At 41.7% G+C, this 14,943-nt stretch overlaps 1 protein-coding gene across 1 annotated transcript in view; it reads right to left on the bottom strand.

Moving 5' to 3' along the window:
* Nucleotides 1-14,943, bottom strand: part of HYDIN (HYDIN axonemal central pair apparatus protein) — a 362,906-nt gene that overhangs the window by 12,158 nt on the left and 335,805 nt on the right. Inside the window, exons 79-83 of the mRNA XM_055304626.1 lie at nt 12,844-13,121; nt 11,395-11,614; nt 9,567-9,779; nt 8,461-8,624; nt 7,443-7,593 (exon numbers count right to left, since the gene is read on the bottom strand). Coding sequence (XP_055160601.1) covers nt 7,443-7,593; nt 8,461-8,624; nt 9,567-9,779; nt 11,395-11,614; nt 12,844-13,121 — 1,026 coding nt within the window. The remainder of the gene's footprint in view (nt 1-7,442; nt 7,594-8,460; nt 8,625-9,566; nt 9,780-11,394; nt 11,615-12,843; nt 13,122-14,943) is intronic.

Genomic DNA, 14,943 nt, shown 5'->3' with positions numbered 1-14,943 from the left:
ATGCTCTGGTCTTTTTATTCAATCTGCTGTTAGCACATCCAGTGACATTTTAATTTCAGCCTATTGTAGTTTTCAATTCTAGAATATCCATTTGGTTCTTTTTTTTATAGTTTCCATTTCTCTGCTCAGATTCCTTATCTGTCCATATTTATTTGAAATACTGTCTTTCAGTTCTGAATATGTTTATAATAGTGCTTTGAGGTATTTGTCTGCTAGATCCAATATATAGCTCATCTTGGAGTCCATTTTCACTGAATGTATTTTTCTTGACTATGGGTCACATTTCCCCGCTTCATCATAAGTCTAGTAATTTCTGCTGGTGCACTGGACATTGCTGATGATCATTGTAGAGATTCTGGATTCTGTTATCTTCCTTGTAAGAGTGTTGATTTTTATTGTAGGAGGCAGTTCAATCATTGATTTATTAACTTATCACCTTAAACTTGTGTGGGTTTTGTTAAATGCTTTATTAGAGCAGATCTGTAGAAAGCTCAAGGTGTTTCTCAAGACTTTCCAACTTGGTGGGACTCAATCTCTAAATTTTGTCCTTCCTGCATATCTTGCAGATACGTAGTTTTAGGCTTTTTAAGTCCCAAAAGGACTTATCCTAAGGGCATGGTCCATTCTTCTGGCCTTGCTGGTATTTCATCTAGGTTCCTAGGATGTTAATGCGATGTTAATGCAATCTCTTCACTCTGGCTGGGCCAAATTTCCAATGTTCCCCAGCATTGATTAATGTAGCTTTGTCCCTTTATCAATCTCTTTTGGAAGCTGCTCTCTGATAAATCTCATGTAGTCATCTTGTGCATGTGCAGGACGACTTTCAGCCAAAGACTTTGAAGGAAACTCCCATACAGACTTTTGTCTCTTTTCCCCCCAGCACCCTGCCACTCCAAGCACTGCTCCCTCTGCTACTCTCACACTCTGTAGAGACCAGCTATTTCAGTTGCACCAAACTGATTTCTGCACTGTCAGTTCACTGGGCAGCTGTGCTTTGCTTTGCTAACTCACTGCGCTGTAGTCAGGAAACTGTCCCTTGGCAGAGACCCAGGACAATTATGGAGATTCATCTCATTAGTTTTTCTTCTCTTTGATGGATTGCAGTCTTGTGCTGCATGTTGTTAATGCCTGAGAAGACTTGCCTCAGATATTTTGTCCAGTTTTATAGACATTTATGGTGGGAAGAGTAGTTACCCCATCATAATCAGAAGTGCTTTTGATTAAAAAAACCTTTTGTGTTGTTTATTTTAATGCATATTATTTTAAAGAGACTCTGATCTGGGTTCACCATCATTTTTACTTAACACTTTAAGACATATATTTACTTATATTTTTCTGTTCACATCTACAGTTTATGACTATCTCTGTTCTTTCCTTACCCTTCTGATGAATGCAAAAACACCTTTCATTGCCCCATTTGCTTCCCACTGAAAGAGAAAAAAATTTTCATTGCCTTATTTTATTCCTCCCCTTGCTATTTCCCATATTGAGGTCATTTGAAATATTCATTTCAGATTGCTTTTCAAAAGTTATTTGGAATTACCTGTCAAATGAATTTTGATTCTTTGTTTAGTGTATCCTTATGTTTTCCTTTTGAATTCACTTACTTATTTAAAATTTTTTTCTAATTAAAAAACTTTTAATTTTACAGTACTTTTTAAAAAAGGGATTCTATGTATAGGTAGGTTACTTTGAGTCCTTGCATGTTTAAAAATGTCTTTATTTGCCCTTGTAATTGTTTTGTTTGGAAAAAGTTCTATATTGAAAATTACTCTGAATTATGTGAATAGCTTAGTCTACTTCCTTCTTTTTTTATAGAGTGAGTGAGCATGTATGTGTGCGCATGTGAGGGGGGGCAGAGGGAGAAGGAGAGAGAGAATCTTAAGCAGGCTTGAGGCTCCACGCTCAGTGCAGAGCCCAATGCAGGGCCCAAGCTCATTATCCTGAGATCATGACTTGAGCCAAAATTAAGAGTCAGACCCTTATCCTGCTGAGCCACCCAGGAGCCCCTCCACTCTTTCTTGCATTCAGCATTGCCATGAGAAATCTGATGTTACCGTGATTATTTCCTTTTACTTTCTCTAGAAACATTTAGGAATTTCTTTTTTATCCCAGTTTTCTACAATTTTGTTCTTATGTATTTAGATGTGAGTTGTTTTTTTCATTCACCCTATTTGGTAAGTTGGTGGGTCCCTTTAATTAGAAGACTCAGTCTTTCTCAAATAGCCCTGGAAATTTTTCTTCAATCATATTGAAGAGTATTTTCTTCCTTCTATTATCTTGTTTTTCCTGTTTCAGGAGCTCTTTTTTTAAATTTAAATTTTAGTTAGTTAATATATAGTATAATATTGGTTTCTGGAGTAGAATTTAGTAAGTAATTTAGAATTTAGTAAGTAATTTCATCACTTACATAAAACATTCAGTGCTCATCACAAGTGCCCTCTTTGATACCCATCACCCTTCTAGCCTATTCCCCATCCATGTCCCTCCATCAATCCTTAGTTTGTTCTCTATCATTAAGAGTCTCTTATGGGTGACGGGCACTGAGGGGGGCACTTGACGGGATGAGCACTGGGTGTTATTCTGTATCTTGGTAAATTGAACACCAATAAAAAATAAATTTATTAAAAAAAGAGTCTCTTATGGCTTGTTTCCCTCTCTTCTTTTTTGCTTTTCCCTCTCCCCATATGTTCATCTGTTTTCTTTCTTAAATTCCACATATAAGTGAGATCATATGGTATTTGTATTTTTCTGACTGACTTACTTCACTTAGTATAGTACTCTCTAGCTCCATCCACTTCATTGCAAATGGCAAGATTTCATTCTTTTTGATGGCCGGGTAATATTCCATTGTTTATATTACCTCTTCTTTATCCATCTCCTCTTTATACATTCATCAGTTAATGGACATTTGGGTTCTTTCCATACTTTGGCTATTATTGATGATCTGCCATCAACATTGGGGTGCATGTACCCCTTTGGATCTGTATTTCTGTATCCTTTGGGAACATACTTAGTAATGCAATTGCTGGATCGTAGGGTAGTTCTATTGTTAACTTTTCGAGGAACCTCTATACTGCTCTTCAGAGTGACTGCACCAGCTTGCATTCCCAGCAACAGTGCAAGAGGGTTTCCCTTTCTCCACATCCTCACCAGCACCTGTTTCTTGTGCTGTTAATTTTAGCCATTCTGACAGTTGTGAGGTAGTATCTCATCATTGTTTGACTTGTATTTCCCTGATGATGAGTGATGTTGAACATATTTTCATGTGTCTATAAGCCATCTGGATGTCTTCTTTGGAAAAGAAGTCTCCTCTTCTTCCCATTTTTAAACTGGATTATTTGTTTTTTGGGTGTTGAGTTTCTTAGTAGGTGGATATAAAACCTTTTGATTTATATTTTATGTCTCACATTTCCTTTCATCTTCTTTTGAAACATCTTTATTGAGATGCAATTCACATACCATATAATCCACTTGTTTAAAAGTGTACAATTTAGTGGTTTTTAGTATAGTCACAAAGTGGTACAAATATCACCACAGTCAATTTTAGGCCATTTTCATCACTCTGAAAAGAAACTCTGTCCATTACCAATCACTCCCCATTTCATCCTAACCCATTCACTCTAGCCCTAGGCACCACTAATGTACTTTTTCTTTCTATAGAGCTGCCTAATGAATTTGGACATTTCATATAAGAGAAATCATACAACATGGGCATTTGTGACTGGCTCTGTTCAGCTACCATGTTTTTTTAAAGATTTTTTTATTTTTATTTTTTACATTTTTAAATTTAAATTCAATTTGCCAACATATAGTATAACACCCAGTGCTCATCCTATCAAGTGCCCTCCTCAGTGCCCGTCACTCTGTTACCTCATCCACCCACCCATCTCTCCTTCTGCAACCCTTTGTTTTCCAGAGTTAGGAGTCTCTCATGGTTTGTCCTCCTCTCTAATTTTTCCCACTTAGTTCCCCTCCTTCCCTTATAATCCCTTTCACTATTTCTTATATTCCTTATATGGGTGAAACCACATGATGACTGTCCTTCTGCAGTTGACTTATTTCACTCAGCATTACACCCTCCAGTTCCATCCATGTTGAAGCAAATGGTGGGTATTCATCTTTTCTGATGGCTGAGTAATATTCCATTTTGTGTGTGTGTGTGTGTGTGTGTGTGTGTGTGTATACATACACACATATTGCATCTTCTTTATCCATTCATCTGTCAAGGACATTGTGGTTCCTTCCACATTGTGGACATTCCTGCTGTGAACATTGGGGTGCAGGTGTCCTGGCATTTCACTACATCAGTATCTTTGGGGTAAATACCTAGTAGCACAATTTCTGAGTCATAGGGTAGCTCTAATTTTAACTTCTTGAGGAAACTTCACACTGTTTTCTGGAGTGGCTGTACCAGTTTGCATTCCTACCAACAGTGCAAGAGAATTCTCCTTTTTCCCACATCCTCTCCAACATTTGTCTTGTTAATTTTTGCCATTCTCACTGGTGTGAGGTGGTATCTCATTGTGCTTTTGATTTGTATTTTCCTGATGGCAAGTGATGTGGAGCATTTTTTCATGTGCTTGTTGGCCACGTGTATGTCTTCTTTGGAGAAATTTCTGTTCATGTCTTCTGCCCATTTCATGACTGGATTGTTTCTTGGTTGTTGAGTTTGATAAGTTCTTTTTTTTTTTTGATAGGTTCTTTATAGATCTTGAATACTATCCCTTTATCTGATATGTCATTTGTAAATATCTTCTCCCATTCTGTAGGTTGTCTCTTAATTTTGTTGACAGTTTCTTTTGCTGTGCAGAAGCTTTTTATCTTGATTAAATATCAATAGTTCATTTTTGCTTTTGTTTCCTTTGCCTTCATAGATGTATCTTGCAAGAAGTTACTGTGGCCAAGTTCAGAAAGGTTGTTGCCTGTGTTCTCCTCTAGGATTTTGATGGATTCTTGTCTCACATTTAGATCTTTCAACCATTTTGAGTTTATTTTTGTGTTTGGTATAAGAGAATGGTCCATTTTCATTCTTGTGCATGTGGCTGTTCAATTTTCCCAACACCATTTATTGAAGAGACTGTCCTTTTTCCAGTGGATATTCTTTCCTGCTTTGCCGAATATTAGTTGACCATAGAGTTGAGTGCCCATTTCTGGGTTCTTTACTCTGTTCCATTGATCTATGTGTCTGTTTTCGTGCCAGTACTGTACTGTCTTGATGATCACAGCTTTGTAATAAAGCTTGAAGTCAGGCATTGTGATGCCCCGGCATTGATTTTCTTTTTCAATATTCCTCTGGCTATTCAGGATCTTTTCTAATTCCATACAAATCTTAAGATTATTTGTTCCAACTCTGTGAAGAAAGTCCATGGTATTTTGATAGGGATTGCATTGAACGTGTAAATTGCCCTGGGTAGCATAGACATTTTCACAATATTTATTCTTCCAATCCATGAGCATGGAATGTTTTTCCATCTCTTTCCATCTTCCCTAATTTCTTTCAGAAGTGTTCTGTAGTTTTTAGAGTATAGATCCTTTACTTCTTCGGTTAGGTTTATTCCGAGCTAGCATGTTTTCAAGGTTACCCATGTGTTGCATGTATTAGCACTTCATTTCCATTTCTTTTTAGTGCCAAATGATATTCACTGTATTTATCCATTTGGATTGATGCACATTTGGTTCGTTTCCATTTTTTGATTCTTATGAAGAATGCTGCTATGAACAGTTATGTACAGGTTCTTGTGTGGACATATGTTTTCATTTTTCCTGGGTATATACCTCGGAGTGAAACTGCTGAGTCACATGGCAACTCTGTGTTTAATCATTTAAGGAATGCCAGAGTGCTTTCTACAGCAGCTGCACCATTTACACTCCTGCCAGCAATGCAGGAGGGACCCAATGTCTCTACACCTTCTCCAGCACTTATTATTTCCTTCCATTCTTGCCATTTTTCTGTGATCATGTGTTAAAGTGTGTGCTATTACTCAGCTCTATCTTCTAACTTCCTAGTAATCTCTTCAGAGTTCATTATACTACTCAGCCTTCCTCTATGGTTTTCTATTATAAACATTCAATTTGTTTTTAAATTTCCTGGGTCTTTAATTGATTGTTTCCCACAGTAGCCTGTTCTATAATGGATAGGATTATCTGCGTTTATTCCTTTGAGGATATTAATAATATTCATTAAAAATCTTCTGTTTGCTGGGATCCCTGGGTGGCTCAGTGGTTTAGCGCCTGCCTTTGGCCCAGGGCGTGATCCTGGAGTCCTGGGATCGAGTCCCACGTCGGGCTCCCGGCATGGAGCCTGCTTCTCCCTCTGCCTGTGTCTCTGCCTCTCTCTCTCTCTATGTCTATCATAAATAAATAAATCTTTTAAAAAATCTTCTGTTTGCTTTAATAACTCCTTTATCTTAGGGGTTTCCTCTTTGTTGAGCTGGTATTTTCTATTTATGGTGGCTTTTTTTTTTCTTCAGATGTTTCATGATATGTTGATTTTAAGGTTCTCTGTTAGCCTGTGAATGTGAACTGAGTGGAGCAGCCTACCTCAGTGATTGTAGGAGAGGAGATGACATCCTACTGCATAGGTTTTGCTAGTATCTCTTCTGGAGGTAGGATCCTAGGTTCTTTATTTTTTCACTTTAAAATCTTTCCTCAGCTTTTTTAATCTTCATGATACCTTCTAAAACTATCTATAAATGAGTAATTTCTATGTATTATCTATAAATGAGTAGTTTCCACATATTATTTTAAGCCCTAACCTCTCCTGTGAGCTACTGACCTATATATGCTCCTTTTCTTCAAAGCATGTATTTCATTTTGTAATTATACATTCACAGTACCATTGTTTGGTTAATGCCCTTCTTCCTTTATTGGACTGTGCATTCCATGAAAACAGAGACTGTGCCAATTTTTGATCATTGCTGTGTTGCCCGCATTTAGTATAGTACGTGGCATATGTGCTTTCAGATGTTTGTTGAACTAATGAATGAATTAGGAGAAACAGTTCATGCATGAAAGACCCCATGGTATGTTGGAGCTGATAGCTCTGAGTTGAGTCCTGGCTCTGACATTACTAGCTATATATACTGGGTGTTCAGTACGATGTTGGCCACTATAAGCATTCAGAAAAAGAGATCTTTTCTCATTATTGTGGTCTGGTGTTTGCTGACCTAGTGTTATATTCTGCTTAAGGATTTTCATGATTCTGCTGCCTTGAATGTTTGGCGTGTGTCTACATTATGGATAGAGGGCCCTGCATTTGGCTCCATCTTAAAGAGGCTGGGAATTCTGAAAGCCTTTTTTGCCAGGTTACTAAATGGTGAGCCCAACAGGAGAAGGATAGGCTGACAGTGAGAGGACATCTTCACTCCCTAATACCAGGATCATCATCCTCAGGGGCAAACCTCCAGGGTCCCAGGGAAATGCCTTTAACGTGCGGATACCTTTGCACTGTATAGTCCCTCCTTGTGGGAAAAGAAGTTCAGCTTGTAGTCTTTCTTGGAGCCAGACAGTACATCAATGTAATCAAGGCCTTTTAGGGTGACGCTTAGGTCTGGCCTCTCTGGTTTCACCATTTCCACAATGACTCGGAATCTGGGGGAGCACAGTAGCACATGAAGAGAGGACAGAGAAAGTGAGACCGTCTGCCCAAGGGAAAGAAGGAAAGGTGCTATATCTTTACTCTTGATTTTATGAAAAGCATGGGGGTCCAGGGTTCTGGTCTTCACTCTGTCTCTAACAGTACCAATAACTACCATTCATTGACACCTGTTATGTACCCTGTTATGTGAAGTTAGAGCTGATTCAGTGCTCTTCATGCATCACAGGCATTTAATCCTCACAGTGTCTGTAGGAGGTACATATAATTATCACCTCCTAATGAGGAAATAGAGGCCAAGAAGAGGAAACACACTTAGATAAACATGACTAGTTATTGGTAGAACCAGGATTCAAACTTAGGTCTGGGCCTTCATCTACTATGCTACCTGGCAGCTTTCAGTAAGTAAGTCTCTTCTTCTAGTCTTTAGCTCCTTCCCTGTAAAAGAAGGGGACAAACCTGCTTGTCCTCAAGCTTTTCTAACCCTCCTCTTCTATTCTACTTTCACTGCCAGTAAAGATCCAAAGGATGTCCTTCTCTGGCCAGTGGCTTAGGCGATAAAGTAGAGAACTCAATAATAACCACCATGATTCTCATTTTGGTAATAATAATAACAGCTAACATTTACCGAGCACTTATTTTGTGCCAGGCACTGGCCCAGGAGACTCAGGTAATCAACTATTCACAGATAGCACTGACTGCCTGGAAGCTTAGAGTTCAGGCAATGCCTGGCCACATCAGGGAACTTTGTCTCTGATACTTTCAGTGTCCTCTAGAGGTGCTGACCAGGGGAAGGGCCAGGCTAGACAGTGGAAGACCTCTCTCCATTTTCTCCACTCTGACACTTTGCCCCAGTCCCTCACCTCTGGGGCTTGTTAAGCCAATTGTTGATTGGCAGGAGTTCCATGTAGGGTGTCTTACAGGGTACTTCACGGTAGATATTTGCCACAGCTTTGGGGAGCTCAGAAACCCCATGCAGCATGTATAGCCAGCCAGTCCCATCTGGGAGGGGGAAGAAGAGGGTGCCCTAAGGAGAAGAAACATGGTCAGAATGGCACAGAAGGTCCCTTATTATCTACCTCTCAGGCATAGTAGTGACATAGGGCTAACAGAGCCCCTCACATAAGCATAACTCTTAGAAAGCAGCTTGGTAGTAGATTTTAAGAGTCATAAAAATGTTCATCTGTATTTGAACCAGGAACCTGGCCCCAAGGAATTTAAGAGTCTCATCCTCTACCAATTGAGTCAGCCAGTGGCCTTACTCTAGGGAATTTAAAAATTCCTTCAGAGGAAAAAGGTGCGCGCGCGCGCACACACACACACACACACACATATATTAAAACCATTTATAATATTGATGAAAATTTGGTAATAACTTTAATATTTATATTCAACAACTGGGGGATGTTAAGTAAATTATGGAACTGTCATTTAAAGAAATATTAGGTAATCATTAAACATGATTATCACAAAGACTATTTAGTTAAACAGAAAAATGCTCATGATATAATGTAAAGTGAAAATAAACAGAATGCAAAATTGGGTATGCTATGATGGCAGCTGTGGTTATATCTGAATTAGGGTCGGTAGTGAAGATAGAAGAAAATAGTTCCTTTTTTTAGGGTGGAAGATTGTGGCTTCTTTCCTTTTCTATTTGTATTACAGCCACAATGATGGTATTTGTGCAATTAATCTAAATATTAATTGCTTAATCTTAGTTCAGGACTCTGTTCAAAACTGTGACCCTTGTTCCAACAGAATCCTCTATACATGAAAACATGTGAGTGCCAAGGGAAGCTTTAGACTCAATAATCTTCATGATTCCCTACTGTTCCAACATGATTCTTGGGAACCCCTCTCCTTTTAATATTCTCCGAGCTCCCAGACTCTGTCTCCTCACCTCTTTTGCACGACTCTCCCCTCCAACCACACAGAGGAACCACCATGGGTCAGGGGGGCCTCAGTCTACCTGATGTTTGCGGTTTTCCAAGTTCATGGTACGAGGTCTGTAGGTAATCTCATAGGGCTTGTTTTGCTGATGGGGCTCCAGGGTGATGAACTCAGGCCCCTCCCAGTGCTCGCCCTCAAAGATGGGGTGCAGATTCCAGGTCTGGTTGGTGCGGTTTGAAAGCATGATGGTCTGCGTGTGCTTGGAGCGAACCTGGCAGGTGAAGTTCACTACCTGGAAGAGAGCAGGCACTTAAAGTAGGCAGTGGAATTTACAAGTGAGGAGTTCGAGGGAAGGTGCAGGCTAGAGTTACATATTTGGGAATTTCAGGGCATGGTGATTTTTTTTTTAAGGCCAAGAAACTGGATGAGATTGTCAAGAAGTTAAGTGTTTTTAGGAAAAAGAAGAAATTTAATTCTTTATTGGCACACTCCAATGTTAAGAAAAATCAGAAGGGGAGATGAGAGGGAGCATCTAATAAGGTAGGTGGAAACCCAGGAAGGGGTGGTATCCTAGGAGCCATGTGGAGAAAGTGTTGGAAGGATCCTCCTTCAAGGGACTTGTTCAAGGTTTCACATGCTATCAACAGGTCAACAGTTGAGAACTGACCAAATTTAGTAATGTGGACAGTGTGGCACTGGCGGTAAAGAGAGTCAAATACGTTAGAAGATAAGACCAATAGACCCGCACCTGTGGTCAAGTGGATTCTGACCAAGGTGCAAAGGTATTTCAATGGAGGAAGGATAATCTTTTCAACAAATGGTACTGAAACAATTGGGTATCCATATACAAAAAAATAAAATGAAAAGAATTTTGACCCTTATCTGGTACTATGTACAAAAATGAACTCTAAACAGATTGGAGATCTAAATATAAAATTTGTGTCCTGAATATATGAAGAACTCTCAAAACTCAATAGTAAGAAAACAAACAACTCAGTTAAAGATAGAAAATTTGAACAGATACTTCAACGTAGATCATATATGGATGGCAAATAAATACCTGAAAAGATGCTCAGCATCGTTAGTCATTAGTGAACTACAAATTAAAAAAACACAAGGAGACACCACTGCATATCTATTAGAATGGCTAAAATTAAAACAACTGACTGTACCAAGTATTGGCTAGAAGTGATATAAGTGGAAATGTCAGACATTGCTGGTAGAAATGTAATATGACACAACTACTTTGGAAAACAGTTTAGTAGGTTCTTTAAAAAAGTAAATATATACTTGCTCTATGACCCAGCCATCCCACTCCTAGATATTTACCCAAAACAATGAAAGTATATGTTCTTGCCAAGACTTGTGCATACATTTTCATAGCATACTGACTGATTCCATTTACATAACACTCTTGAAATAATGGAAATATAGAGATGGAGATTAGGTGTCATTTTTACCATAAGCAGTTTTTACCAAAAGTGGAACAGAGTCCACTCTCGGGTTTCTATGGACATAGTCAGCAGAGGGTTAATCGAAGGCCCCCTCTTTTTTTTTAATGAGAGGAGAGAAGGGTGTTTACCCTTTACTTACAGAGCTTGTAACAGAATTTGATCTAGCCAGAGAAGTCAGTGCAAGCTTCCTTGAGAATGTGATGCTTGAGTTGAGAGCTGAAGAATGAATAGGAATTAACTAAATAAAGAAGGAAAATGAATATTGCAGTAGTGGGAATAGAATATGCAAAAGTCCTATGGCAGGGGCGGGGGAACAGGTCTGAATGTTTGATGTTGGCACCGAGCACTGTTTGAACAGAGTCACTTGTTTCTAGAAGGCCTAGCTGAATTCACTCGTGGAGCTTGCTGGGCCCACTCTGACCACTGGCCCATCTGTGGGCAGCATCTACTGACCTCTTTTACTGCAGGTGGTCCCACGCAGACCCCAGATAGGGTTAGGCTCAGAGGACTGCCTCCCTGGATGAAGCAGAGCAAGTTTTTATGGAGACTTTCCTTGCCCACCTCAGTGGGATGGTAGGTCACTTCGAAGGAAACCTCCATGCCTGCGGTGATGTAGCCTTCTTCTGGGCGGATGGAGAAATGAGGCTCAAATTTTCTGACATCCCACTTAAACCTTTCCAAGACAAAGGAGACAAGAAAGACAGTTTACTAGTATCCTGGGTGGTCTCCTCAATGCTGCTGGTATCAACAGACTTTGCCTAGGCTTTTAGCTGAGAGGTATACTCCCTTGAACACTCCCTGGGACCTGGGGAAAAGATCTTCACTGGGTGCAGCAGAGGCCGGTAGGGACAAGAGCTAGGTCACTGCTGGGTAAGATGGCTCGGTTGCCTCTCAGACCTGAGCAGGGTGGGAAGTGGCTGCATCTTATCTTATTGTCCACAAGTGACTCATTGGGGAACAGGTGCACGAACATGCTAACACATGCGTGTTCAAGATCACACAGCTAGGAAGTGATTGTGCTAGGACTGGAACTCTCCTGAGACCGTGGCTATAAGCACCCCCTGTGCTTCCTCTCAGGTCAGATCCAGGAGGGCAGAGGGGATGCCCTCATGTGAGAGTTGTACCTGCTTTTTGTGAGAGCCCCGTGTAGTCATCCCTCTGTGGGCCAGACAGGAGACAGAGGGTGGTGGTGCAGACCTGTGCTTCCAGCAGTAGGGCTGCCACACTGCATGCTCAGGGTGCTGTTCACCCTGAGGCCTGAATGAGGGTGCCCACTGCAGGTGTGCAGTGCCCACCCACATAGCCATGGTGGCATGCCTGAGTAATGACTGGGGTGGGCACCTGCTGGCCAGAGGGAAGAGTCTGGAAAGGAGAGCAGTCACAGATATATTTGGGTTCCAGTCCTGTCTTTCTCACTTCTGGGCTATGGGACCTCAGGTAAATCACCTGATCTCCTTGAGCCTCACCTTAATCTGTGAAATGAGGACAATATCATATCTTACAGGGGCCTGGGATAATTAAATGGGAGCTGATATGCAAGAATGCTCAGCACTGCACCTGCACAGTGTAAGTAATTGCTAAATGTATGACTTTGGTAAAGTAATCTCAGTTGTCTCATCTGTAAAATGGATCAGTCATAGAACTGTCTGGGATTAACAGAGAGGAACCATGTAAAGGGCCTGTAACAGGCACCAAGCAAATGTTACTTATTACATTAATTTTAGTAATCCCGGCAGCAGCAATCACCCTAGCAGGGCCACTGTTGTCACATCTTGAGTGAGGGGAGGGGAAGGGAATAAAAATTTGGCCACACTTGCAAAACAAACGTCCAGTTCAAGTCCAGGGCAAATTCAATGTCAGAGGGCTGTGCTCAGCCTTGGGGTGGGCACCCCACTCTCCTACCTCGCACCCACGTCACCCGTGTTCAACATAAGGATGCGACGCGTGGCTTGTGTCTGATACACGACTGGCCCGAAGGGGAGATGCTCCTGGTCCAGGGAGATCTCCAGGGCCTGGCAGCAGCCGCTGAGGAGGAAGAGGGGACGCAGGAGCCCCATACATTCCATGAACACCTCCTCAGAGAAGGGAGGGATGCGCTTCTTTGGGGCAAAGATGACTTCCAGCTTACAGACCTCTTTGGGCTTCAGGGAGATGTTGGAGAATGGTATCAAGGTGATGACCTGGACAAAACAACGAGACTCAGCCACTGAGGGCAGGGGGTGTCTGAAGCTTCCATTCCTGGGTCTTGCTGTCAGGGTGGCAACAGCCCAGGGGTCATATCCCTTTCTGCTCCCTCCTAAGGGTGGGGTCACCTTTGGTAAGTAACTTAAGCTTTCTGTGACTTTCTCTACAGTGAAGATTTGGATCATCTGAATAAATGTGTGGCACACAATAGGCCTTCAATAAATGTTAATTCTCTCCAGCCCCTTGCAGCCAGTGACCCCTGCTCTCTGGTGGAGGCAATAGTAAGGTAAGAGGAAATAGAAAACACTCAGCTTTCTGGTGTCTTTCCACAGCGCACCCTGGGCTCCCTGCAGCATGCTCCCTGGTGTGCTGTTTAAAATGCACATTCCCAGGTTCTACCCTGGGCCCACTGAATTTTGGGAGAATCTGGAACGCGCATCTTCAAATGTGCCCTTACCCGTGTGTTCTAGAGTTTGAGAATTGCTGTTTAAATTCATCTGGCTTTCCCATCCCCCTTTGTCCTGGTAGGAATCAATCGAAATCAGCTTTAAGGGAGCTGAAGCCCCTTCTGTGCTTGCGCTGCCTAGGGTACAGGGTGCTGTGCAGTTGCCAGCAGTGGATCGGTGATGGTGTGAGTAACAGGTCACTCATCACCTGAAGAGGCAAAAGTGGCTCGGCCGATGGTCAGGGGCCTGGCCCAGCCGCACTGAGGACTCTGCCTAGGACAAATGAGGAAATGGAAGCAACGAGTCTGCCCTCCCTCTGGATGGCAGCCTGGGCCCTGGCATGAGGGATGCCCACCAGCTCTCTTGCTCTGGCTAGCTCTCTCAGCCCATTTTCCCATATCTGGCAAGCCCCAGATGGTTTGCAACACTCGTACTATGCTGAATCACACCTAGATTTCCACAACCACAGACCCTTTGGAGCATATGTACCTTTACCTGCGAGCATACTTCTCCCCAACCTGTCTGTCTGCAAGACATCTCTTCACCCTAAGCTTGGTACAGGCCTCCCTCCACCAGGAGGCCTTCCAACAGCCCGTGGCCATGCTCTAAATGGCCCTCTCCCAAATCACACCCTGCCTCTGCAGTTTCTAGGCTGTTCTGGCGTTATTTCTGTGTCAGTGATCCCTGGAGACTGCAAACTCCATCAGACCACTCTGTCGTGTTCATCTTTCTATGGACTAAATTGTGTCCCCCAAATTCATATGTGAGTAGTGCTCAGCCTTTAGGGTGTAATTAGGTTTATATGAGGTCATGAAAGTGGGATCCTCGTAATGGGACTAGAGCCCTTACAAGAAGAGATGCCAGAGAGCTTGATTTCACTGTCTCTCTGCTGTGTGGGCATATGGCAAGACGGTGGTAGTCTGCAAGTGATTGTTTAGGGTGTGGGATTATGGGGAAAATGTTTTTCTTTTTTTAAAAAGATTTTATTTATTTATTCATGAGAGACACAGAGAGGGAGGCAGAGACATAGGCAGAGGGAGAAGCAGGCTTCCTATGGGGAGCGTGATGCAGGACTCCATCCCAGGATCCCGGGGATCATGACCTGAGCTAAAGGCAGACACTATACCACTGAGCCACCCAGGCACCCCCAAAATGTTTTTCTTTATGAGCTTCCATATTTTTCAAATTTTCTACAGGATATATATACTCATAAGAATTCATATCTATTGAATCCATCCCTTTTTCTTTCACTGTGCTGCCTTTTGAAGTATGCAGTCTCTCTAAGCCTTGATATCCTTATATGCAAAATGAGAATAATAAAAGTACTAGCCCTCCACTGTTTTTCTGAAGACATTCAGAGGTAGCACATGGG

This window comes from Nyctereutes procyonoides, unplaced genomic scaffold (assembly GCF_905146905.1).
Source record: "Nyctereutes procyonoides isolate TBG_1078 unplaced genomic scaffold, NYPRO_anot_genome, whole genome shotgun sequence".
Lineage (NCBI taxonomy): Eukaryota > Metazoa > Chordata > Mammalia > Carnivora > Canidae > Nyctereutes > Nyctereutes procyonoides.
The sequence above is the reverse complement of the archived record's forward strand: the minus strand, read 5'-3'. Positions and strand labels throughout refer to the sequence as shown.